Raw genomic sequence first — 24,970 nt, 5'->3', positions numbered from 1 at the left:
GCCGGTCATTGCAAAACTGCTGAACTATCATGACCGTGATGTCATTCTTAAACAGGCCAGGGCCAAGAAACCTCTGCTCTTTGATAATGCACGCAAACTGATTTTTCCCGACCTACACGAAGCTGGTCCAGCAACGGAGGCAATCTTTTTTTGGCGGCCATGGCTCGTCTCCGTGATCTTAAACTCCCATATGCTCTGCTGTATCCGGCCCGGTTGCGGGTGGTGTACCGATCATGCACCCTTTTCTTCGACTCACCGGAGGAAGTGTTTCAGTGGACAGATGAGACAGAATGTTTGTGTCCCCACACACCGCCTTGGTGGGAATCAGACTCCTCATCCGGCGAGGCAGCTTGTATGCAGCCTCAATCGAAGCTTAAAGATCACAGACGCTCCAGATCCAGCTGTCGATCGGAGGAGTCCAAGTGAGGGCCGGCTTCTCCGTAGAATCTTCTGACAGAGAGGGTGCTCGCTAACATTGGGCTGTAAGTTGGGGATCGATTGGTCGAGGTGTGCCAGGACTCCCCGTTGGGGTCTGCAGGCTGTACCCGCCCCGACAGATGTTTCATCATTCTTGAAGTATAGGGTGGGGGGTTGTTGGGTTATTTTTATTTTTGTCATGAAGTCGTACTTTGCTACAGTACTGTTTGGCCTCTATGCACACCCCACATACTTTCTTCCGCACCAGTGTCTCCTATCAGGGTCTTCTATGGCCAACCCACCTAATGTCACATGGGTGCCTCCCGGGACTCTCAGAATAGTACGCTGGAATGTCTGGGGGTACTAGATAAAATCAAGCGAGGGGCCATTCTCAAGCAGGCTAAGAGGACCCAGGCCAACAAACTTATGCTACAAGAAACACATCTTATGGGTTCGAAGGTGCTCTGCCTCCAGCGGTATGGCTATGCTCAGGTGTTCCACTCAGGGTTTGTGCAGGGGTCACGGAGGTGGCAATCTTGATTCACTGCTAAGTTCCATACACACATGTTAAGATGTGGGCGGACACTCAGGTGCGATACCTATTCCTGCAGGGCATGGTCAGGAAGGAATCAGTGGTGCTGGGCTGTGTCTATGCCCCTCGTCTGCTTTCATGGGGCCTAGTTGAGCAGCTAATGTCATTATGGACGGAAATGCCTGATGGCCTGTCCGTGGTTGGGAGAGAGACTGGAATGACGTGATCGATGTGTCCTGGGATCGTTGGAGACTCGGAGGGGGGGGGGTGTAGCTGCTTGCCAAGTCACAAAACGTTCCTCGTTAGTGTCTGGGCTCGATCGGGTGGACCCCTGGCGCCGGGTACACGGAAATGTGCAGGGATACACATCTCTCTCTGCGGTCCACAATTCCTACTCTCGCCTCGACTATTTGTTTGTACACCGGGTGGCTGCTGGTAGGTTGCTGGAATCGGATATCCTTCCGAGGGGTCTCTCTGATCATTCGCCGATCACTCTTAAGGTAGAGATGGGCTGGGCAAAACAGCCTTTCCGCTGGCGCCTTTCGACATGAAACCTCCAGAAGCCAGACTACAGGGAGTGCATGGAGAGCGCTCTCGACCAATACTTGATGCTCAATGTGGGTTCGGTTTCTGGGGCCGAACCTCTGTGGGAGGCATTGAAGCCCACTTTACGGGGTGTCGATCTCTTTTTTTGCGCGGCAGCCCACAGGACTCGGAGGGAGACTCTGCTACAAGCAGAGGCTAATATTGCAGATCTAGATCATCGCAGTAGGGGTGCCGAGGGTAACCAAGTCCGGCAACAGTTGCTGCTGGTGCAACAGAACTATGCAGCTATTCTTATGGGTGAGGCCTGCCTTACTTGGCTGGCAACGCACAGTAGGGTGTACCAATGGGGAGATACATCTAGCAAGATGCTCCATCGGTTGTGTCAGGGAATGTTCCATTCCCAGCCCTTCCCCCGGTATAGTGGGCCCGAATTGAGTGACCCTTACGGACTCCTCTGACATTGCTGAAAGCTTCTCTGCATAGTTTGCGGAGCTGCATGCCCCCAGAGAATGTCTCCATGAAGATGTGATAGGCCGTTTCTTGGACGACCTTCCGCCACGGGCTCTGTCCGATGAGGCGAGTGCGGAGCTGGATCTCCCTCTCATGGAGGAGGAATTGGGTGCAGCCCTGGGAGACCTTAACTTGGGTAAGGCTCCGGGGCCAAACGGGTTTCCCTGTGAATTTTTTAAGAAATACTTTCTGCAGCTTGGACCCCATAACCTTAGTGTGGTGGAGAAGTCCCGTGATTGGGGATGTCTTCCCCGTGATTGGAGAAATACGGAGGTGGTGGTGTTCCATAAACTCGGCAGACCCCAAGACCAGCACGCCGCATATCGTTCCATTTCTCTCCTGAACTTAGAAGCTAAAATATTGGCCAAGGCGCTGGCCAACCGTTTGTAGTCCCACGTTTCTACATTGGTGCACCCAGACCAAGCTGGACTTATGCCCCAGAGGGCGACACAACATAATATTCGACGAGCACAGGTAGCTGTTGCGACCCTTCGAGGGCTCAGTGTACGGGCGGCGCTCCTGCTGGCAGATATGGACAGGGCATTTGATTCCCTTAGTTGGGTGTATCTATTTGCGTTGCTGCGTAGATTGAATGTTGGACCACGCTTTTTGTCCTACCTGTCCCTACTTTGCACTGCTCTTACTGCATCGGTATGTGTCGCTGGCTCTACCTCCTCCACTTTTTCTATTGGACGGGGTACCTGACAGGTTTGCCCACTTTCTCCTTACTTGTTTGCGCTGGTGGGTGCGCATGGATGCACAGGTGACTGACTTTGAATGAGCGCATGGATTGTTGGATCGTATTGCTTTATACGGCAACAAACTTTTTTTTTTCTCACTGACATTGACCGGACGGGGCCGCGACTGCTCCGTATTATGTTAGTTTTTAGGGCATCATCGGGTCTCTACCTGAACCCCAGCAAGTCTACCTTATGGCTTCTCAGGGACACATCGGGACTTGGCTCCTGGGCTTCGTCGGTTCAGGTGGTTACCGGCGGGATGAAGTATCTCGGGGTATTTCTATCAGACACACCTACTGTGGCATGGGAAAGGCATTTGGTTCCGATCCTCTAAAAGGAGCTACAACTGTTTGGTTACTTCTGTAATTCTAACCCAGATTCTATCTGCCTGATCTTTTTTTTGTGCTAACTTCTACCTACCTCTCCTTTTTAGTAGGATTATCAACTTTTTCCATTCTCTTGAATGCTGTATAAATAGCAGTCTTTGCAATTTCTTTATCAGTTTATTAAAAGTGAAGGCTGTACTGAAATGTTTAGCCTGCCTACTTAATCCTCCCTTTATGTTTTCTGGAAAAATCGAGGTTTTCCTTACAAAGTTACCCATGTCTTCTATAAAAGTATCTACTGATTTCCAACCCTGCTTGGAATTTGTTTCTATTACTTTTTTAACAATGCTGTTCTGTTGGCGGTTTCCAGGTTACTCTTCCAAAGACCGAAATCAGGTGGACCTCACCTGCTTCACTTATCCCCCAGCAAGGTATAATCTCTAGTCTACTATCAATAATGAGTAATACGATATTATGATCACTCCGAGCATTATTAATCACCTTAATTTCCATTAAACAAGGACAAACAGCATATGGTTAGCTTAACACAGTGTTAGGAAGATACGCCCTTGCCAGACAGGCCATACCCACTCATGTGCAGGTTCATTGCTTCTTATGCATACTAGTGTCACATGGCTACCATGGCATAGCAGCGTGGTTATCACAAAGAGCACTCTTTAGCATCTTTCAATAATTTTTAGATGTGGAGGAAAGGGTGCTGGTAGATTAGAATCCTCTCTGCCTTGATGCAGCTGGGTAATACTAAAGGAGACTCAATTGAGAATTCCAAGTTGCACTCACTACTGATTACTGCTTTATGCTCCTGTTCCTTGTCCCTCTATCTAGTTATGAGTCCCTCCATGAAAAGAAGCATTGAGGTATCCCACCTTGTATAATATCCTTCAAGAATTTTCACCCAGAATGTGCCTGATTCCTTCCAGACTCTCCGGAGCCAGTGGCAGGTCGACTTAGGGCCCATAACTAATGAAGACTGGCAGACGGCATTAATGTCCCCTGGAGAGACGGCGATAAATCATCGCTTTCGTTTTATCCAACTAAAAATCCTACATCGCTCCTATCTCTCCGGGGTACTCCTCGCTAAGATGGGCTGCAGTGCGGATGCACTGTGTCTCTGGGGATGTGATCAGGATGGCACTTTCTACCATGTCCTCTGGACCTGCCCCGCGATACACCCCTTATGGGAAGGCGCAACCCAAAAAATGAGGGCCACGTTAGGAAAACAAATCAATCTGACGCCAGAGTTGGGGATCCTGAACATATGGGAGGCCACAGATCTTACTGAAATAGAGCAACAGTGGGTGGCACTGGGGTACTTATTAGTAAAGAGAGCCATCAAAATATCCTGGGGTTCCGCCGCACGGCCCTTAATGGTTGGCTGGATGGCGGAAATGGACAGCTGCATGATAGCGGAGAAGGAGGTCTATAAAACGCTGGGATGCCCTAAGAAATGGGACCGGAAATGGAAGGGGTGGAACTCGTTCAGGGGCGAGATTTGCAGATCACCGACAGAAGATATGGCGATGCACAGACAGGCGGAACAATGAAATTCTTGTTGGTTATGGTCTGTAACTGGTGCGTGTTAAGATATTGTACCTTCTAATTGATATGTATTTGATCTGTGTGAGACCGGCCTCACGGCGTGGCCCTCTCCATCATCCAGCCAACCTGCAACCACCCTCAAGACACGACATCCCCGACTCCGGCCGCCCCAGCCACCCCCGATCCGCGGGCCGGCCAGAGGCCTGACCAACTCACCACCCTACCACGCATGTCCAACCAAGGAAGCGGGAGCCCTCAACACAGACCCAGAGGCGCCAGCCCAGTCACACCTCGGGTCGCCTTCCCCGGGAGGACTCAATCGGCCACCAGGCCCCTGGGGAGCAGGCGCCTCCCCTACCGAGCGTCTGGGGTCCCTCCCAGACCCACCTGAAAAGACCAAAGAAGTGAGCGGCAGGAAATCCCGCCGAACCCCCTCCGTCACCCCAGTCCCCCCTCTGCGAGCACTCCGGACTTCAAAGAACCAGCGGAGTATAACAAGGGGTGCCGGAGAAACAAGGACAGAGAAGACCTGGAACCATCTGAGCCTGCTGACGTTGTCGCGGCTCCTGAACGCTGAAGTCACCTGGGCCTGCTGAGTGACTCGCGGCCTCTTGCTATTGAACCATCTGAGCCCGGCGGACGAGGTCGCGGCTCCCGAACACTGAACCACCTAGGCCTGCTGAGTGACTCGCGGCCCCCAGCTATTAAACCATCTGAGCCCTGCTGACGGAATCGCGGCTCCTGAACTCCGACCACCTGTGCCTGCTGAGAGACTCGCGGCGCTCCCCTTGAGGACGACTCGGGAAGAGATCGCCCAGAGACACGAGACCCTCCGGCTCGAGGATTGTGAGCTTCCGCAGGGTATTTCGCAGAGACACTATCTTGAAAGACTGTCCCGCTACCCCCATTCCCCACGACTGACTTGTGGTACGTTGTGCCACTGCTGTACTATTTGCCTTTTGGGTCATAAAGATCCCTTGAAATCATCGATAAAAGAACTTATCGTCCTACAAAGAATACGTGTGGTGTCCCTCTGTTCACAGTGCAGTTCAGGGTGTGCGCGCCTGGTTCGGCTTACTTGGGAGAGGTGGGTCAAAGGGGTGGGCAAGACGTGTATCGAACCCCCTTCCGGCGAACGCCTTTCCAACATTTGGTGGCAGCGGTGGGATTCGAACCCACGCCTCCGGAGAGACTGGAGGTAGCGGTCCGGACCTCGCAGCCCGTAGACTGCCTCCTGGGCAACGACCTGGAGAGTTCCCCGTGGGGGCAGGTAGAACGAAGAGCCCACCTGGAGATGATGGGCCTACCAGAATGGGTCTGCGCCACCACGCGCTCCATGACCGCACGAGTGGCCCCCTCCAAGGGCGGTGAAGCCCTCTTACCGAACACTTTCCCCGAGAGCAGGGACCCCCTACCAGAAGCAGATAACCCTCCTTCCGAGGAAGAAGGAGACACTAACCCAGGGGAAGGACCGGAACCTTCCGCCCCAGAGGCCCCGATGGAACTCGAAGAACTGCCTGAGTTGGCCCAGTGGCACTGCGAAGGGGGGCCCTCCCGCGAAGAGTTCTGCCAGGAACAGACCACTTGCCCCTCCCTCGAGGGACTTAGACAACAAGCCGAAGCCCAGGTCGCCGGTGACCAAACCGGAACCCATTGGGTCTATTGGGACAATGGCCTCCTCTACAGCGAGCAAAAGTCCGCCGAGCTAGGCGCAGCACGAGTACTGGTGGTACCCCTGCGGTGCCGGAGCCTCCTCCTGGGCCTGGCCCACGATGTACCCTTGGCAGGACACTTAGGCCAAGACAAGACATACCAGCGATTGGTGACCCACTTCTATTGGCCCAAGATGCGGGCGAATGTAGAAGCACACTGCAAGTCCTGCCTCACGTGCCAGGGCAGTGGGAAAAGTGGCGGAAAATGCAAAGCCCCCTTACAACCATTCCCCGTTGTGGGTACCCCGTTCGAGCGGGTCGGCATCGACATCGTGGGACCCCTGGATCCGAAGACCGCCCAGGGCCACAGATTCATCCTTGTCCTGGTGGACCATGCCACCCGCTACCCCGAGGCCATCCCCCTCCGCACCGTGACGGCTCCCGTGGTGGGCCGGGCTCTCATGGGGATCTTCTCCCGTGTCGGATTTCCCCGCGAGGTTGTGAGTGATCGCGGCACGAACTTTATATCCCGCTACATGAAGTCCCTGTGGCAGCAGTGCGGAGTCACGTATAAGTTCACGACCCCCTACCACCCCCAGGGCAACGGCCTGGTGGAACGCTTCAACCGAACTCTGAAGGGAATGATCCTGGGCCTCGAAGAGCCCCTGCGCCGGAAATGGGACGTCCTCCTCCCTTGCCTCCTGTTCGCGTACCGGGAGGTTCCCCAAAAGTCTCTGGGGTTCAGCCCCTTCGAACTGCTGTACGGACATCCCGTTCAAGGGCCCCTGAGCCTGGTCAAAGAGGGCTGGGAGACAAGCCCCCGGGGGACACCCCCGGATGTGTTCCGCTACATCCTGGCGCTCCGCAACCAGACGAGGAAGTTTAGAGAACTTGCAGAGGATAACCTCGAGGCCAGCCAAGAAGAAATGAAGCGCTGGTATGACCAGAACGCAACCTTGGTCGAGTTCCAGCCGGGCCAGCAGGTTTGGGTCATGGCTCCGGTGAAACCCTGCGCCCTACAAGACAAATGGACTGGTCCATTCAAGGTGGTCGAACGGAAGAGCCAGGTCACGTATCTGGTCGACGTACAGTCCCCACGGAACCCCCTCCGGGTCCTCCACGTAAACCGTCTCAAGCCCCACTTCGTAAGGACAGAATTGAGTTTGCTACTGGCCACCGATGAGGGGGCAGAAGAAGACACTGAACCCCTGCCCGACCTCCTGTGCACGAAAGAACTGGACGGTTCCGTGGAGGGTGTGAAACTGTCGGCCACCCTCACTCCCCAGCAGGCCGACGACTGCCGCCAGCTGCTCGGACAATTCGCAGACCTCTTCTCCCTCATTCCAAGGGTGACCGACTGGTGTGTCCACGACGTGGACACCGGCGACTGCCCGCCTGTGAGACACCGAGCCTACCGGGTGCCTGACCGGGTCCGCACCTGCATCAAGACCGAGGTACAGAAAATGCTCAACCTAGGGGTCATCGAGCCCTCCGACAGCCCCTGGGCCAGCCCGGTGGTTCTGGTCCCGAAGGCGGCCTCCCCAGGGGTCGCCCCCGAACTAAGATTCTGTGTAGACTATCGGGGGCTCAACGTGGTCACTCGCGCAGACGCTCACCCTATTCCCCGAGCCGACGAGCTCATCGACCGCCTGGGGGCCGCCCAGTTCCTCAGCACTTTCGACCTGACCTGCGGGTACTGGCAGATCGCTCTCACGGAAGGGGCGAAAGAGCGCTCTGCCTTCTCCACGCCAGATGGCCACTACCGCTTCAGGGTCATGCCGTTCGGAATGAAAAACGCCCCAGCCATGTTCCAGCGGTTGGTGAACAAGGTCCTGGCCGGACTCGAGGAGTTCAGCGCAGCGTACCTTGACGACATCGCCGTATTCAGCTCTCAATGGCACGAGCATCTCCAGCACCTCCGACAAGTACTAATGGCCCTGCGCCAAGCGGGCCTGACAGTGAAAGCCAGCAAATGCCAGCTCGGACAAGGCTCCGTGGTCTACCTGGGGCATCAGGTGGGCAGCGGCCAGGTCGTCCCTCTCCAGCCGAAGATCGATGCCATCAAGTCCTGGGAGCCCCCCACCACGCAGACAGAGGTTCGGGCCTTCCTGGGCCTTACGGGGTACTACCGGAGGTTCATTAAAAATTATGGTAGTATCGCAGGGCCCCTCACAGAGTTGACCTCCAAAAAGCTTCCGCAGAAGGTGCAGTGGACCCCCCAGTGCCAGCAGGCGTTCGACGCCTTGAAAACCGCCATGTGCACCGCTCCCGTACTCAAGGCCCCCGACTACTCCCAAGAGTTCGTGGTCCAGACCGACGCATCCGAACATGGCATCGGGGCCGTGCTCTCGCAGTTCGACGACAAGGGCATTGATCAGCCCATAGCCTTCATCAGCCGAAGGCTGCTGCCGAGAGAGCAGCGTTGGAGTACTATAGAGCGAGAGGCCTTTGCCGTAGTCTGGGCCCTCAAGAAACTGCGGCCCTACTTGTTCGGAACCCATTTTCGAGTACAGACGGACCACCGGCCCTTGGAATGGCTAATGCGGATGAGGGGGGAGAACCCCAAGCTACTACGATGGTCCATCTCCCTCCAAGGGATGGATTTCACTGTCGAACATTGCCCCGGGACGGATCATGCCAACGCCGACGGCCTGTCCCGGTTCTTCCGCTTCGGCGAGGAGAACCCCCCAGTGGATGGGTAGTTCTCCACGCCTTTCAGCTGGGGGGGACGCATGTGAGACCGGCCTCACGGCGTGGCCCTCTCCATCATCCAGCCAACCTGCAACCACCCTCAAGACACGACATCCCCGACTCCGGCCGCCCCAGCCACCCCCGATCCGCGGGCCGGCCAGAGGCCTGACCAACTCACCACCCTACCACGCATGTCCAACCAAGGAAGCGGGAGCCCTCAACACAGACCCAGAGGCGCCAGCCCAGTCACACCTCGGGTCGCCTTCCCCGGGAGGACTCAATCAGCCACCAGGCCCCTGGGGAGCAGGCGCCTTCCCTACCGAGCGTCTGGGGTCCCTCCCAGACCCACCTGAAAAGACCAAAGAAGTGAGCGGCAGGAAATCCCGCCGAACCCCCTCCGTCACCCCAGTCCCCCCTCTGCGAGCACTCCGGACTTCAAAGAACCAGCGGAGTATAACAAGGGGTGCCGGAGAAACAAGGACAGAGAAGACCTGGAACCATCTGAGCCTGCTGACGTTGTCGCGGCTCCTGAACGCTGAAGTCACCTGGGCCTGCTGAGTGACTCGCGGCCTCTTGCTATTGAACCATCTGAGCCCGGCGGACGAGGTCGCGGCTCCCGAACACTGAACCACCTAGGCCTGCTGAGTGACTCGCGGCCCCCAGCTATTAAACCATCTGAGCCCTGCTGACGGAATCGCGGCTCCTGAACTCCGACCACCTGTGCCTGCTGAGAGACTCGCGGCGCTCCCCTTGAGGACGACTCGGGAAGAGATCGCCCAGAGACACGACACCCTCCGGCTCGAGGATTGTGAGCTTCCGCAGGGTATTTCGCAGAGACACTATCTTGAAAGACTGTCCCGCTACCCCCATTCCCCACGACTGACTTGTGGTACGTTGTGCCACTGCTGTACTATTTGCCTTTTGGGTCATAAAGATCCCTTGAAATCATCGATAAAAGAACTTATCGTCCTACAAAGAATACGTGTGGTGTCCCTCTGTTCACAGTGCAGTTCAGGGTGTGCGCGCCTGGTTCGGCTTACTTGGGAGAGGTGGGTCAAAGGGGTGGGCAAGACGTGTATCGAACCCCCTTCCGGCGAACGCCTTTCCAACAATCTGCAAGAATGACTCTGTGATTTGCCTTAATAAAAAGTTAAATAAAATTAAAAAAAGAATTTTCACCCAGATCGTAGTGATTCGTATATGTACAGTTCATCTGTTGAGATCTTTAGTTTTTCTGAAAAGCAGTAACACATTTTTTAAAACATTGCACCCTAAAGTCTCTTTTTTCATAAAATGGCACGGTTTTAAATAGTTCTTACCTGTGTTGTTTTTTTCCCAACTAAGTGTTGATTCATTGTTTGATTCTTTCTAGCTAGTAACATAAATCGTAGTTGCTGATTCACGATCACCTTAGTATCGAAGCTTAATTCTAGTTTAGCACTGATGTTTAGGCAACAACGTGTTTCGTATACAGCTATGCATAACATTTGTAATTTTTATTGTTCCTTTTTGAGAACTAAAAAAAATATATATATTTATTCTTATAATTCACCAATAGTGATTACCTGAATTGCCCTTTTTAGCAAGTTTTCTTGTGGTCCATTTATTGTGCAGACAGACAGTCTCTTTAGGTGCACGGTGTAATGTGAAATCATGCACGCTAACCTTCTGCATTACAGATGATCAGCATGCTCTCTATGGACGTTGTGCACTGCAGGAAAAGTGCATGAACAAAGTGTCATTTTAAAGCATGAACATCCTGTATCTTTACAGGCTGAACTTGATACATCAAACATGACATTAGTTAGTTATAGGAAACGCTCAATGATGAAGTACACGAAGAGTAAACAAACAGAACATATTTATGGCACATGTAGGTTTCCAATTTTGTGTGTAAGTTTCATTCTTTCTACCTGCAACTTCCTCTGCCAACAGTGCTCCTCAATGTACCTGCCCTAGGTCCATCTCTCTCTTAAGCAGAGCTCAGAATGTGCTGTGCACTTCCCAGCTCAGGTGTACTGACATTGTTTAGGCTGGATGCCTTCTCACTTTCAGGAGCAGTTACTTGCTACCCAGCAGCTACATGAGTTGTCTGCAACTCTTCCAGTGCTAAGGTCACTGGCAACAGGGCCTTGGCTGCAGGTGACCTGGACACTACTGGAGGGTGGGGCAACACGTGTAGTCGCAGAACTGCAGGAAGGGGGACGGCGAACTGCTGGCCGTGCTATGAGGAGCGGCATGGTGACTACCGGTGCTGAGGCTACCGGGTGCAACCGGGGCAGGATCTGAGGAGCAGAAGTTGAAGTGCAGAGGGCGGAGACTGCGGGAACTGCCAGACAACTACAGCAACAGCAGCAGGTGTGAGGAAGTGCAGTGTAGAGCGGGAATGTTACTGAGCACAGCCGCCATAGCAGGCTGCTGCAGAGAGTGAGCCCACGCCCCCATCAGAGGCGACCCAGCTGGTACTGGGTGCGGCTTGCAGGGTAGCCTGGTGAACTCTCACTCAGTCTGCAGATCCTGCTCAGCTCGCAGTCCTCCTTGCATTTGCTTTGCTCTGCTTGTACCTGTCTTGCTTTGTCCTGGTTTTGCTTTGCCCCGCTGCCAATTGCTAATTCCTCCCGTGTGAATTTTCAGTTGACTATGCTGTCCATTGCGGAATGGATGTATCATAGTCACTTGAAGCTGAACCCTACCAAGACTGAACTTGTCTTGGTTGGCAGCTCTAACCATCCTTGGAACCCCTCATTCTGGCCTTTTTCTCTGGGGACCGCACCGGTCCCTGTGCGTTCTGTCAAAAGCCTGGGGGTGATTATCTCTGATGATCTTTCAATGAAGCCACAAATCAACTCGGTCACCTCAGCCTGCTTTTTCCATCTCAGGCGGATTCGTAAGATCAGCAGGTTTCTTACTAAAGAAGCCCTGACCTTAGTTGTTATGGCACTTATCACTTCTAGGCTTGACTACGCCAACTTACTTTATGCTGGCATCCCGGCCTGTCATCTTCACCGTCTACAGCTGGTGCAGAATCAGGCCGCCCGCCTGATTTTTCACCAGCCGAAATTCCAGCATGTCACCCCTCTCCTCCACAGTCTTCATTGGCTTCCTATTTCCAAACGCTGTATTTTTAAAATGGCATGTTCCACCTTTAAGGCCCTTTCACAGGCTGCCCCGGCCTTCATTTCCTCTAATCTGTCACGTTATACTCCTTCCCGAACCCTTCGATCCTCCACTCTTAATCTTCTTGAGATTCCCAAGTTCAAAAGGAAAAAGCATGGTGGCCTCTCCTTTTCTGTTTTGGCCCCCTCTACCTGGAACGCCCTGCCATCTGCTCTTCGCATCTGCCCTAAGTATGACTGCTTTCGCAGACTTCTGAAAACTTTGCTCTTCCAATCTGCATACAGCTAAGTATCTCATCCCGGCTCTCTGTTATTTGTCATTTAGCGCCAAGAAACCGATGGTGAAAGTGCGCGGTATAAATATTTTAACATAACATAACATAACATAATTGCTGCTCTTCATAACCGCCTCTCCCTCTTGGGTCTAACCATCAGCCCTTGGAGTGTGCGGCTACCTGCTAACTGCTGCCCCTAATCACTGGGGTTCAGCCAGCAGCCCTCTGAGTGTGCTGCTGTCAATCACTGCCGCCTACCACTGATTTATTCTCCTGGACTCACCCATCAGTTCTCAGTGCGGGCTATCAGTCATCAGCTCCAGTGCGTGCCTGCTTGCCTAGGTGTGCTCTACGGAGAGGTCGCAAGACTACACCCAACCCCATCACTCAAATGCATTAAAAAGAAAGGGCCTATGGCAGACAACCTAGGGGCTGAAGAGAAATCACTGAGCATCAAAACCAGCGCTAATAACAGCAGATCAATCAGTCTACCTCAACTAACAACTCAACTCAAAACAGAGGTGCATACCAGCCGAACAAGTATAGGTCCAAGCAAAAGCGACAAACTGCACAAGTACATGCGGAAAGGAGGAACTCCAGGGGAGAGACAATATGAGATCTGAGAGCATGTCTGTGTTCTCTACTCAGTTGGGAAGATGCCAGCACAATAAATATGGTGCTCTATTTTCTTCCCCGCATCCCTTCACTGTTGCTTAGGCATCAGGGAGGCATACCAGTGAATGTAAATGTACCAGTTTGTAACAAACGTTTCTGAGGTGCCCCAGGTAAGGAAATACTCAGCACACAGACCATTCATTCATGAAGCTTGCTATAAAAGGTTGCTTACTTCTGCACACTTTTGGTTTGTATAGCATCACATAAATAATACTGTGTAATGTGGTCACTTTTGTTATCAACGAACGGTCATTGCATTAGAGAGAGGAGCAAAATATTAAGCCTGGGTGTAGTTCACACAGTTTTGCTACGCGGAACTTCACAAAGTTACAAATAAACTCTGCGAAGTTCCGCAAGTGGCGAAGTGTTGTGCGAACTGCTGTTTGAGCTGGTCTTTCTGCAGCTCGGGTAGAAATTCTACCCATGCTGCAGCTCGCGCTCTTAAACTTACCGTTTGCGGGCGGGGAAAAACTTTGCTGCACTACGCGAAGCGGGGTTTTCTTGCACTCCGCGGAGTGCAGAAAACTCCGTGAGCAGAGTTTGATGCCCAGGCCTACAAAATATACACAAAATAATCAAAGAGAAGCAGTGCTATGTTCACACTTTAAAATAAATATAACGTTCCGGTGCTTTTTGTTAACATTTTGTAACCAGTGGAACATATATAAAAAAGAATATGAAGCATGCCCCTTGGACGGAGATTACATTAGTGAAGGACTAAAAAGTGCCAAATATTACATAAATCCCACATCATGCACCTTGTTCCCAGCAAACAACAATATGGTATATTTTGTTAATACAAGCTATGGGCACAAATGGAGCGAGAAGTTTTAGTGGTAAATATCTCTGCTAATCCTTTCTGTAACACAGTGGGATTCGGTGGCAATCTGCTTCTGATGCAGAGATCCCGCTGGCTGCATTGTGCTTCACTAATTGCTCAGAAGGAAGCACTAGAGCTAAATTAAAGAATTGCAACACTGACTTGAGGGTAAACGGGACACACAGCAGCCATGCCAAACCCTTGGAACTAGACGAACATGCCTCTGCAACCACTGATCCTAAGGGAAAGCAGACGCAGTGAGCAAGAATAGCGCTGTTCCAAGCTAAATGAAAGAATTGCAAGCAAAGAAAAAGTATTCAAAATGTATTTAAGTGAGTACCTGGTAGTGTGCTCAATGCAAGTGCCGGCCTCTGATGTGGGGCTTTCGCTGGCTGCATGGGGCTTCAGAGTTGCTGAGAAAGGAGCACTAGAGTGGGCCCCTGCTTCAGCCCCAGGGGGACCGGTGAGTGCACTGCTCGAAGCACGCAGAGATGCTACAAGAAGTTCCAGCGAAGTAAAAGTGGATGAAAACAGTACTTGGGTGAGGGAGACTGATAAGAAAGTAACACACGAGGAACAACAGGAAATAGTATGCTACAGCCAATGGAAATGGAGGAAAAGTAAGTGGCAAGCACAGGAACAAATGAAAAGCAAGGGGACAGGATGTAAGCCCCTTTAAAGATTTATATTAACAATAGATTTTACAAGGTCAGCGCTGTGCAGGTGAAACCTAAAAACAGCACCCAATCATGTTAAACTGCATCCACTTTCACTAACCCATCAGCATCATATGAAAACATTCTAATCCTGGTGAACCAGCTATTGCAGTCTTCAAATTACTAAACCCCTGGTCATGATTTCTAGTCCATTTACATGTTATTATTTTTTTTAACATCAGTCCAGTGAACGAAATAAATCAGAGAACCTAAACATAACCTCCACCAAAGAAAGGAGGTTATTTTTGTGCATCGGTACTGATGATTCCTAACTTACCATAAGAAGAGATTTCTTAGCTTTGAGTCTCTCAAGATTTGTTAACGTACATATTCTAAGCAAGTCCTCTCTTGCTCTGTCTCCCAGTCAAGCATGCATTCACAGCTGGAACACAGAGTGAAAAATCAAGTGGCTTGAAAAGGGATTGGAAGGGTCCATCAGGGTAACAAATGTGGTTAAATGTCTATGCAAAGTTTTTAATTAATTTGATGCTCGGCCCCTGGAAGATTCAATGTGGAAAAACATTTGGTCCCCCGAAAAATGGAAAACAACTCTTGGATCTTTGGAAACAAGTGAGAATTAACCAGAATCCATTTGTTTAAAGGGAAGGATTCCACACACAATCTTATATTTCCAAATTGTTTGTGGGCTATAACAACTGGAGAAAGCTGCTCCTTTGAATTAACTGGTCCACTAACTCCAATCCACCTTCTACATTTTCTTTACCTTTTGATTAATCCTTCCTACACAATCAGTGGACACTCATTACCCTCAATTTAACAAAAATGGAAACTGGAACCCTTCTTTAACTAGATTTAATGAGAAAACCCTTAGAAAGTCCCCATTTCAATGTAAAAACTTTACGAGAAGTAAACTTGCTTAATGGACTTTCCAATCCTTGACAGTTCACATGAACAGTACACTAGTATTTTTGTACTCCATTAGTCCAAAGTAATAACCTCTTCAGGAAATGTATATCATATTCAGTATTTTCCAATTTTGTAAAAAAAATTGCAAAACAAAATATCTGTTAATAGAAGTTTTACCCTCCCCATTTACAAAGATTTTATGACATTTTATTCTAGTTTCTTCTCTTTCCAGCTGCCATAAAAAATAACTGTCCAAAATAATTTGAAAAGGCGAACCTGATTCGTCTAGCACCTCCAACATCTTCATCATAGTTGCCCAGATTCATCCAATATAATTGTGTTCACCAACTGCATACTCAAGTTTAAATTTACAGATTGACAGATGGACTTAGTCTTACTCTAAACTACTGCTGCTGTTGGTGTTTATTATAAATATTGGTAAGGTGCCCCTCGTTATTGCATTTATACCATTCTTTGTCTACAGCCCATCAACCCTTGCAATTGGAAAGTGCAATTGGCCCGCATTTCAACCATTTAGTTATCATCCAAACATTAATGCAACCATGTCCTTTATTTTATTTTATAGTTTGTTTTTGTGCACTTGACTTGCTGCCCATCAATGCCCATTCTAAGTTGAAGTGCTTGTCTTTACTTAATGTCATGAGGAAGAACACTGATCATTCTACGCTCATCTTAAATCCCTAATTTCATTATCTGCACACTGCGCCATTATTCAATCTTACATGTGTTGTTCACAACATTCTCAAAATCACAGTTTGCTACTAAAACTTTTTAAATCAATATGTAAGTTTCTGTAGGTTCTTGAAGATATGGGTGAGGGGAATACAAATATATATAAGGAGGACTTCAGTAAAACATTGGGGCATATGTACAAGGAGTTACTGCTGCCGTAGCATCACTTTTTGACATTACGGTGGCTTTATTTTATCACCGTATTTACAAGTTGTCGCTAACCACAATTAGTGGCAGTTTTCTGGCATACACGTGAATTTTTAGGATCATCACTCCTGTTAGCGGGACTTAACGAAAATGAAATGCAAGGTATGAGATCCTGGCAACAATTGCTTCTAACCCCACTTTGAAATATTTACAAGGAATTCATTGTATGGTGCAAAACCAAAAAAACTGCCTCTAACTCCAGTTGGAAGCAGTTTTTAAGACCATAAATTAGCTGGTCTTAAAAATGGTGCAAACACTTGAGGCATCATTTCAGAAGGTTTTGGTGCTGGACAGCACTGCAAGTAATGATGCTGCGCTGCGCCTGCAATAAACTACAGGGCAGGAATGTGCACTAATCTATAAGATAGGGTGCATTCCTTGGCCTCGTTCATGAAAATTGTTGCTTTAATGCAAAAAACAGTGTTGCAACACTTTTCATATACCCTTCTTGCAACACCATGGTTGTGCTGGACTCCTGATGTATCTGTCAGTGCTAAAGTCACGCATTGCTGCAGTTGTGTCACAAGCATGATGCAACTCCAGCAATGCATGGGGCCAGCCTGTCCATATGGCAATGCATCACCCTTCAGGCGTAAGGTACTGAGTCAGTGGCATCCTACAGTTGTTGCAGTGAAATTTGATGGTTTTCACTGTGCCACTCCTATGAGGCTTTGTTGCGTTGGAACGCCCACCCTGCATACATCACAACTGATGCAGGTAAAATGTGACACAGGGTTTCACAAGGTCACACATATGCCTTGATGCGTCACTTTACAAAAACAGCACAATGTGGTGCAAGAGTCACGCTGCAAGTACGTCAAGAAAATGACTCCCCAGCGGGGTGAAACTGTCAGAAGGGGCTCATGAATAAGCCCCCCTGTCTTTTCCCCTACATTAGCGCACAATAGCTGCCATGCGCCATAGCAGGCACCCTTGCGCCATTGTGCAAGGGTGACTGTGTTGTGCAATTGATTGATATTGTGGCTCCATCTCTTCTCAAGACTTTTGCAGGGTGTTGGGCCAGTTGGAGATCCATCGGTGGAGGTTGTGCGCTGTGGTGTTGGCATCTGTAAGCGTTAGCGGAGTGGTGGTGCTGAGGGAGTTGACGAGAAGTTCTTGGGTGGCCTTGATCCAGCTGTGATGGGGGGGCAATGATGGCGATGGTGTACGGTGGGCGAGGTGTAGGCGTGATGTAAACAATGATGGTCAGTACATGTGGCTGTTGTTCAAGTTTGCACTGGTGGAGATGACGGGTTTGAGCGTGTGTCCGGCTTTGTGGGTGGTGTGGTGACTAGCTGCTTGAGTCCAATGTTGGCGACGTTCCCCAGGAGGGGGGTGGTGTTCTGGTCACTGGGGTTGTCCAGGTGGAACTTGAGGTCTCCGAGTAGGATGTAGTCAGTGGATGGGAGAGCCTGGGGTGGGATGAGATCTACAATGGTATCGGTGAATGGGGTTCATGGTATGGGATCACAAACCCCCATTTATGAGGGTGAGGGTACTGCGGAGCGTGGTGTTGGGGTTGGTCCAGATCTGGAAGTGGAGGTGTTCCATGGTCACTATCGGGTCATTAGAGTGTGTGGTCAGTTGGAGTGTGCTTTTCCAGACAATGGCAATGCCTCCTCCCTACGTTAGTGCACAAACGCATGCCATGCGCAAACACAGGCACCCTTGCGCCATGGCACATCCGGCTGGACTGTTCCCATGGGGAGCATGGTCAAGACTCATTTGAATATGATTGGTTTCAAACTGGGGTGATGTGGCAAGCAAAATAACGATGGATTAAACCCAGATCTGTGACTGAGGGTGAGTGTTTGAAACGTTTCAACACTCCGTCTATCATATAATTTTGTTATATTGCTGAAGACCACATTCTCAGCACTACTTTCAGAACAAATCAATTTCACGGTGACTTGCAAAATGGCCATCACTTGTCGTCATGGCAGCACCATCTGGCTTACTGCTACCTATCATGAGACAGAGCTGTGAGCTAAATTTAACATGCCCACCACATCCTCTGATGTCATCCTGCTTAAATCCAGTTTGGCTGCTGCATCTCCTAAAAGCAGGGCTGAGCTGCTGTTGTGACTGCCTGTGGTGTTCCTGCATGGACATCAGCATGCTGTGGCATCTGGCTCAGAAGCTGTTTTTTTGTCGATGGTCCACCACCAAGCTGAAGTCTTCTGTTAGCTTCAGGACATGCTTTGAAGTTCATGCCCTTACTACAGAAAAGGTAGATTGTTACTGCAATGATGGACATTTCAGCTTAATACAGACTGTGTTTCTAACACATTCAGTTGAGAAGTACATGTTATGTTATGTTAACTTTATTGGTATAGCGCACGTACACCAGGTTGGTTTCTTGGCGCTGTTCTGAAGGTGTTAGACGAAGGTGTTACTAATATGCCTGTTTAAATAGCCAAGTTTTAGGAGTTTGCGGAAGCTCATGAGGTTTGTGCAGGATCTGATCTCAAGAGGCAGGGAGTTCCAGAGTTTAGGGCCTAGGGTGGCGAACCTTGTCCCCCCCGGTGCGTTTTAGCCTGAAAGATGGTATGGTGAGGAGATGCATGTGAGCAGATCGCATGTTGCGGGTAGGAGTGTATCTATTGATCAAACTGTTAATGAATTTTGGGTTTTTGCTATTCAGGGATTTAAAGATTGGAAGCCAATATAATTTCTTACATGATTACTTCAACCCTCCTTCAACAGCTGTCAAATCACTAAGATGCCACTGCAACTTTTCTCCCAGATTCATCATTTTAGTGAATGTTTTGTGGTCTAGTGAGAGCACCTTTGTCTAAAGCCAGGTATCCATGAAGTTGCGAAAGTGCCATTCAGTTTTTGCTGTTAATTTCTAGATGACAGGATGTGTTCATTTACCAAACATGAATGGATTAGAACTGCTGTTATAAAAGTTCATTTTATATTGGGATTCAGTAGCAGCACTTGCAAGTCGTTGGTATTTAGTTCTGGTCGCTTTCAGCTATCATATTCTCGTATTACCTTCTAACGGAGAATTTGTTTTCAGCTTGCATTTTGGGGTTACTCTCATACCTAACGTCAATGTCCCTTTGTGTTGTACTAATTTTGGGACCCCATGCAAATTTGTGGATTGGGCAGTGAACTCGAAGCTGTTAAACTCCAAAGGCATGTTGGTGTAAAGGCAGCTATGTTGTGCCTGCACTCTAGAAGGTATCAATCCTTTAATTATTGTGAAAAATAGTTTTGGCTTTGTTTTTCAGTTACATATTTGTGAAAAACCACAAAATACATATGGTTAATTCTGTGTACCGAAGGACACTTGGTAGGCTGTTTTGGGTCACATTTTACAATTACAACTCTTGTCAGCTGGCATTAACATTTGTAAGAAAGAAAATACCCCGTGGCATTGAAATGGGCAAAACACACCCTTTTTAGGTCGAGCATTCGAGACCTCTTGTATATACTTTAGTATATAATTATATGTGTATGTACTTTGTGGGCTCTGGGGATCAGCCCTAGGACTTGTCTACTTCCGCCTAGGAACTTTTTTTTCTTTCTGTTCAACTGCCTCTATTTAATTGTCTTAATAAAAAACGACCAGCAGTGGTCAGTAAAATACCAGAATTGCTTTCTGCTGAGGGACATTCCTTTTTTTTTTCTGGCAACTGCCTCTATTTAACTTTCTTGATAGAAAACGGCCAGCAGAGGTCAGTAAAATACTAGAATCACTTTAGCATTCTCTTGATTCCAGTCCATAGAAATTGTCTTCCAATAGCACCCTAGACAATAATATCTTTTTCAACTCTTGTATTTTCAGTGATAGGACCCCCGAAGGCCCTGATTTTATATTAAAAACAGAGCTTTGGACTATACCAATTCCCGCTAAAGGGCAATATTTCTCTCCATGTGTAACCATACCTGGCGTGTCACACAGTTTTGTGCTTTCTGTCCCTCCATGTTAAAGAGCAGTAGATGTTTCAGCACCCAGGCTAATGTGCTGCATAGCTAAATATATATAAGGTCCCAAAGGCGAGACCGATTGCATTGCAAATGCTTCTTGATGTCTGGTGGCAAACATTGTTGAAAACTCCCTGCTGAGTGAGGTGGGACAGCGGCAACAAGTGCTGGAATGAAGGGAAGGTGTTACTTTTCTGGGACAAGCTATGGCAGTCAATAGTATCTTACATGCAAGACATTCAACAAAGTTCTTTGTGTCTGTAATATTTCACATAGTAAAGAAATGTGAATCAAAATAAATAAAAAGAAAGATTAACTACAACAAAGTACATAAAGTTCTTGTGGCTAATTGTGTAACTGCACTCAGCTGATAAAATCTTTACTCTCCACAGGACAGAGAATGAATTTGGAAGAATATTTCTCAAGAATCCATTACATGGGCTCCTCAAAAAAATGCAACTTTCAAAATTTAAAGGAGATCTTCCAGCATCATATTAGAGCAGTGCCCTTTGAAAATCTCAGCATTCATTGCGAGGAAATTATTCAGGTGAATATAGATGTGATATACAACAAAATTGTGAAGAATGGACGTGGAGGTTGGTGCATTGAGCAAAATCAGCTCTTCCATTGGGTGCTAAAGACCATGGGCTATGAGGTCACAATGCACGGAGGATATGTTTACATTCCTGTGCAGGCGGTGTATAGTGACAGGTCATCTCACCTTATCCTAAAAGTGGTTGTTGAGGGTAAAACCTACATTGTAGATGCTGGCTTTGGTGCCTCCAGTCAAACATGGGAGCCCCTGGAGCTGATATCAGGGAAAGACCAGCCCCAGGGTCCTGGCATCTTTCGCTTGACAGAAGTCAATGGGGTTTGGTACTTTGACAGAATCAAAAGAATGCAGTTGGTTCCTGATGAACGATTTTCTAATTCTGATCTACTGGATAAAGCCACACTCAGACACGTGTACCAGTTCACTCTTCAGGAGAGAAAAATTGACGACTTCCTGCTGGTGAACACGTACCTACAGACATCGCCGGATTCCCTGTTTAAAAAAAAATCTATCTGCACTCTTCAACTCACTGATGGTGTTAGAGCATTGATTGGCTGGACTTTGGCTGAGACAAGATACAACTACAAAGATAATATGGACTTGGTGGAATTCACAACAGTTAATGATGAAGATGTGGAGATGGTTCTAAGGGATAAATTTAATTTGATATTGGAAAAAAAAATTGTACCAGCGAACAGTAACATTTTCTATACAATTTAGCACACCGCTCAAAAGTAAATTTGAAATGAAAATATTATTTCAGTGAATGTTTCAGTTTCTAAGGGGCATATCATCAAGGCCCGAGATAAAATTATCGCCCCATTAGCGTATGTTTTCGGGCCAAAAGAGGCGATAATTTTATCGCAATATTAGCAAGGTCACGCTATCGCGTGTATCCTTGCTGCAGCGCCCTTTCCCTTAATGCCCAGCTTTGCATCTCTAATGAGATGCAAAGTGGGCGTTCCTCCCCAAAACAATGTGAGAAATGTCGCTAACCAACATTTTTCCTATCAACAATGTGAACGCTTACCTACAGAGCGATAAGAAAAGTAGCGCTAACCGCGGTTATCGCTACTTTCCTTGCACCTGCTTTCAGGCTGACTTAGCCATTATTCCCAATGGAAGGTGGATATAATGGCTACGTCTGCCCTGCCCTATAAACAATGTATCGCCATTCGTTGTGCGATTATCGCTGGATTTCCAGTGATAATCGCACATTTGCCAGCTAACTCTGGAATTTTTACCGCCTCGGCGATGCGCGTTGTTGATAACACGCTAACCGGGCGATAAATTCCAGAGTTAGCCGGCGATAAATATGCAAGCGCTAAGCGCGCTTTGCGATATTTATCACCCACCCTTGATGATATGCCCCCAGCTTGGTTGGCAAGATTCATTTACATATTTTTTGACTTAGCTAAAATCTCATGTGACATTTCTCTTCAACAAGAAACTGGAGAAGTCTATCTAATCAGCCTACCTTGCATGTCTCATAGTTTCACTAAAAATGACATAAATTACAAACAGCTCCCTTTGGAATTCTTCCACTGTTTCACCACCGCTTTTTTACTCCCTCCTCCCTTTTTAAGAAATCTTTTTTACTCACTTGTCAAGCACTCCATTCCTGTGCCTTTGATTTCTCCACTCCTTTTCTCCTTCCATCCTTTCTTTTGCTCTTTCTTCCTATTCCTCCCCTTCCCCCATTCTAATTTAAAGTTTCTTCTTTTACCCCTAGCTCTTCTGTTTACTGATCTACTTTTTCTTCATTGCAGTTTTCTCCTACAAAAACAAACTTGTATGTTTCATCCTTTATCATCATTCTTCATTTCTTCCCATTGTACTTGTTACTTTTCCTTTGCTACCTTGTTCCTCTCCTCCCTCTTATTCTGATGTTCTCATCTTTCTACCTCTTCCACTTCTTTCTCCTTTCTCCCATTATTTCCCTCCTTTTGCTTTACTCTTAAAATTATGAACAAATAATGGAACTTCAATACTTAAGCTCAGATAGATCAAGCTGGAGACCTGTATATTGAGAAGGTTGAAAATGTTCATAGTGGATGGCCCTCAAACACATGGTCTAACTCAGACAAGGGCAAATTTGGGATCACAAACGGTTGGTAAATAAAAAATGGCCAGTAATAGGTTTATAGTCCTCATCTGTTTTTGTGAGGTGTATTTCCTGTGATGTCACAGTCAGGTTAAATGTCATGTGACTTTATGTTTTGTAATGTAAAATGCAATTACAATTACAACTATGCAAATTAGCATGTTTGAAACCTGAGAAACATTACCACGTTTTCCACTATGTTGCCAGTTGTATTGGGGCTCAACATCCTTTGTTTCTTATAATAACTGTATTCCTTTTTATATTTTTCGAGGGCATGCGGTATCACTGCACTCTTCTGCTCAGCCCACCCTACTTTGTTCTCCTGGGAAGTGTGTCAACTCCTTTTTTGAGTTTTTATTAGTGACAGTTACCTAAATACCCTTTTTTATTTTCTATTGATGTAGGAAGGTAGAGGGTTATGTGGTTATGCTGGTTATGGTACAATATGCAGTACTGTCACAAACCACAAACATGGTCCTTGGATTCATAATAATAAATCCTTAGCTCAGTCCTGGTAGTATGGCAAAGAGCAGTCAGGCTTTACTATTGTAACACGTGTTAAGCATTCAGAGTGCCAAAATGGATGATAAGTAATGGGAAGACTTGAAAGAAATGCAACTCAATTTATAAACATACATCACATTTTTATCTTAATTTAGACACAAATACAAACCTGATTTGATACATATAATTGTAGTTAGAGATTTTAGAAGCAATATAAAATCAGTGACAAATAAAATAGTGAATCTTTACTATTGCAGTCAATGGTAAAAACCACTAGTGATAATTGTTCACTTGCAGCTCGGGATGCGTAGAACCTAAGGAGGGTAAAGGTGTCCCTGGAACATGCCATGACAGTCAGTTAAATTTTACTTGGTCCGTGGAGTCAAGGTGCAGAGTTGTCCTGAAGTTGCTCAATGAGAGCCACTGGGTAGCTGTTTTACGTCTTACACAGTGCTGTGGGGAACACAATGGGGCACCTACTGATGTCAGATGAATATTGGATGGAGTTCCCATGATCGAACGGGGATCGGGCCATTCCAGATGCCGGCGCTTGATATGGTGCCAAACTATTTGACATATCTGATATTAATATTTCTTGCTGATTTCCATGTGGTGTTCTACTTTTTACAGGTCTACCCACAAGTTTGGACTTTTATATTACGGAAGGCTATAGACCATACCTGATACTCAGCATTTATGTCTCACATGGTGCTGAGCAGTGTTTATCATAGGATCTGATTGATTCATCAACATTTTTGAATTGTGTTATCTACACCTGGATTAAGTATGTAGTATCTCCACCCAGCAACTGTTTTTTGGATATAGCTGTTACAACTATTTAAATTATTATCGAAGTGATTGAGTTGTCCGAGTTCCAGTCATCCATTCTGGCCACAGATATATTGGCCCATTGCTTTGAATTTTATCGCTTTTGCCCTGAATAAGTCCATCTCTTTGGACGAAACACATTGGCTGGTCTACCTTATATGTTGTCTGATACTCCAGATCAATAAAAGACGACTTGAAGAACAAAATTCAGGATACAAATTGTATATTTGTTAATGTATTAATGTGTTGGTGCACCAATTGCTCTCTATGTGGAATATGTTGGTTCCAGTAGGACCGCATCTTGACAGTGGGTGCTTGGTTTGAGTGCACACATTTTGGGGTACATTCCCCCTTGTTCATAGGGTTTAACTGTCAACATTTGTATGAAATTGGATGGAGTTCCCTCGAAGTGCAGCATCGAGTGCAGAGGTCAGTTGCCGGACTGGAAACTGGAACAGATGGTTACTTTAATGTCCGATGGTCCCAGTGAACGTGGTAGCTGCCTGTAACTTAGTGAACAGCAGGACTACAGTACTCACAATGCACTAGATAATCTGGAATTGAATGATCCTTTGGAGTGTTCGTTAGCCAGCAATTCTTCAGACCAGAACATTGTTTTACCAGCTGTTTGCAGGGACGGTA

General features: G+C 47.8%; 1 protein-coding gene across 1 annotated transcript in view; it reads left to right on the top strand.

Moving 5' to 3' along the window:
* The window catches only part of LOC146780075 (arylamine N-acetyltransferase, pineal gland isozyme NAT-10-like), a 58,807-nt gene extending 34,273 nt beyond the window's left edge, over positions 1-24,534 (top strand). Inside the window, exon 2 of the mRNA XM_085637710.1 lies at positions 20,732-24,534. Within this exon, the coding sequence (XP_085493836.1) occupies positions 20,740-21,612 (873 nt within the window). The 5' untranslated portion in view covers positions 20,732-20,739 and the 3' untranslated portion in view covers positions 21,613-24,534. The remainder of the gene's footprint in view (positions 1-20,731) is intronic.
* The last annotated feature ends 436 nt before the right edge of the window (positions 24,535-24,970 follow it).

Source organism: Triturus cristatus, chromosome 12, assembly GCF_964204655.1.
Source record: "Triturus cristatus chromosome 12, aTriCri1.1, whole genome shotgun sequence".
NCBI classification, from domain to species: domain Eukaryota; kingdom Metazoa; phylum Chordata; class Amphibia; order Caudata; family Salamandridae; genus Triturus; species Triturus cristatus.
Note: the sequence above shows the minus strand (reverse complement) of the source record. Positions and strands in the feature narration are given on the sequence as shown.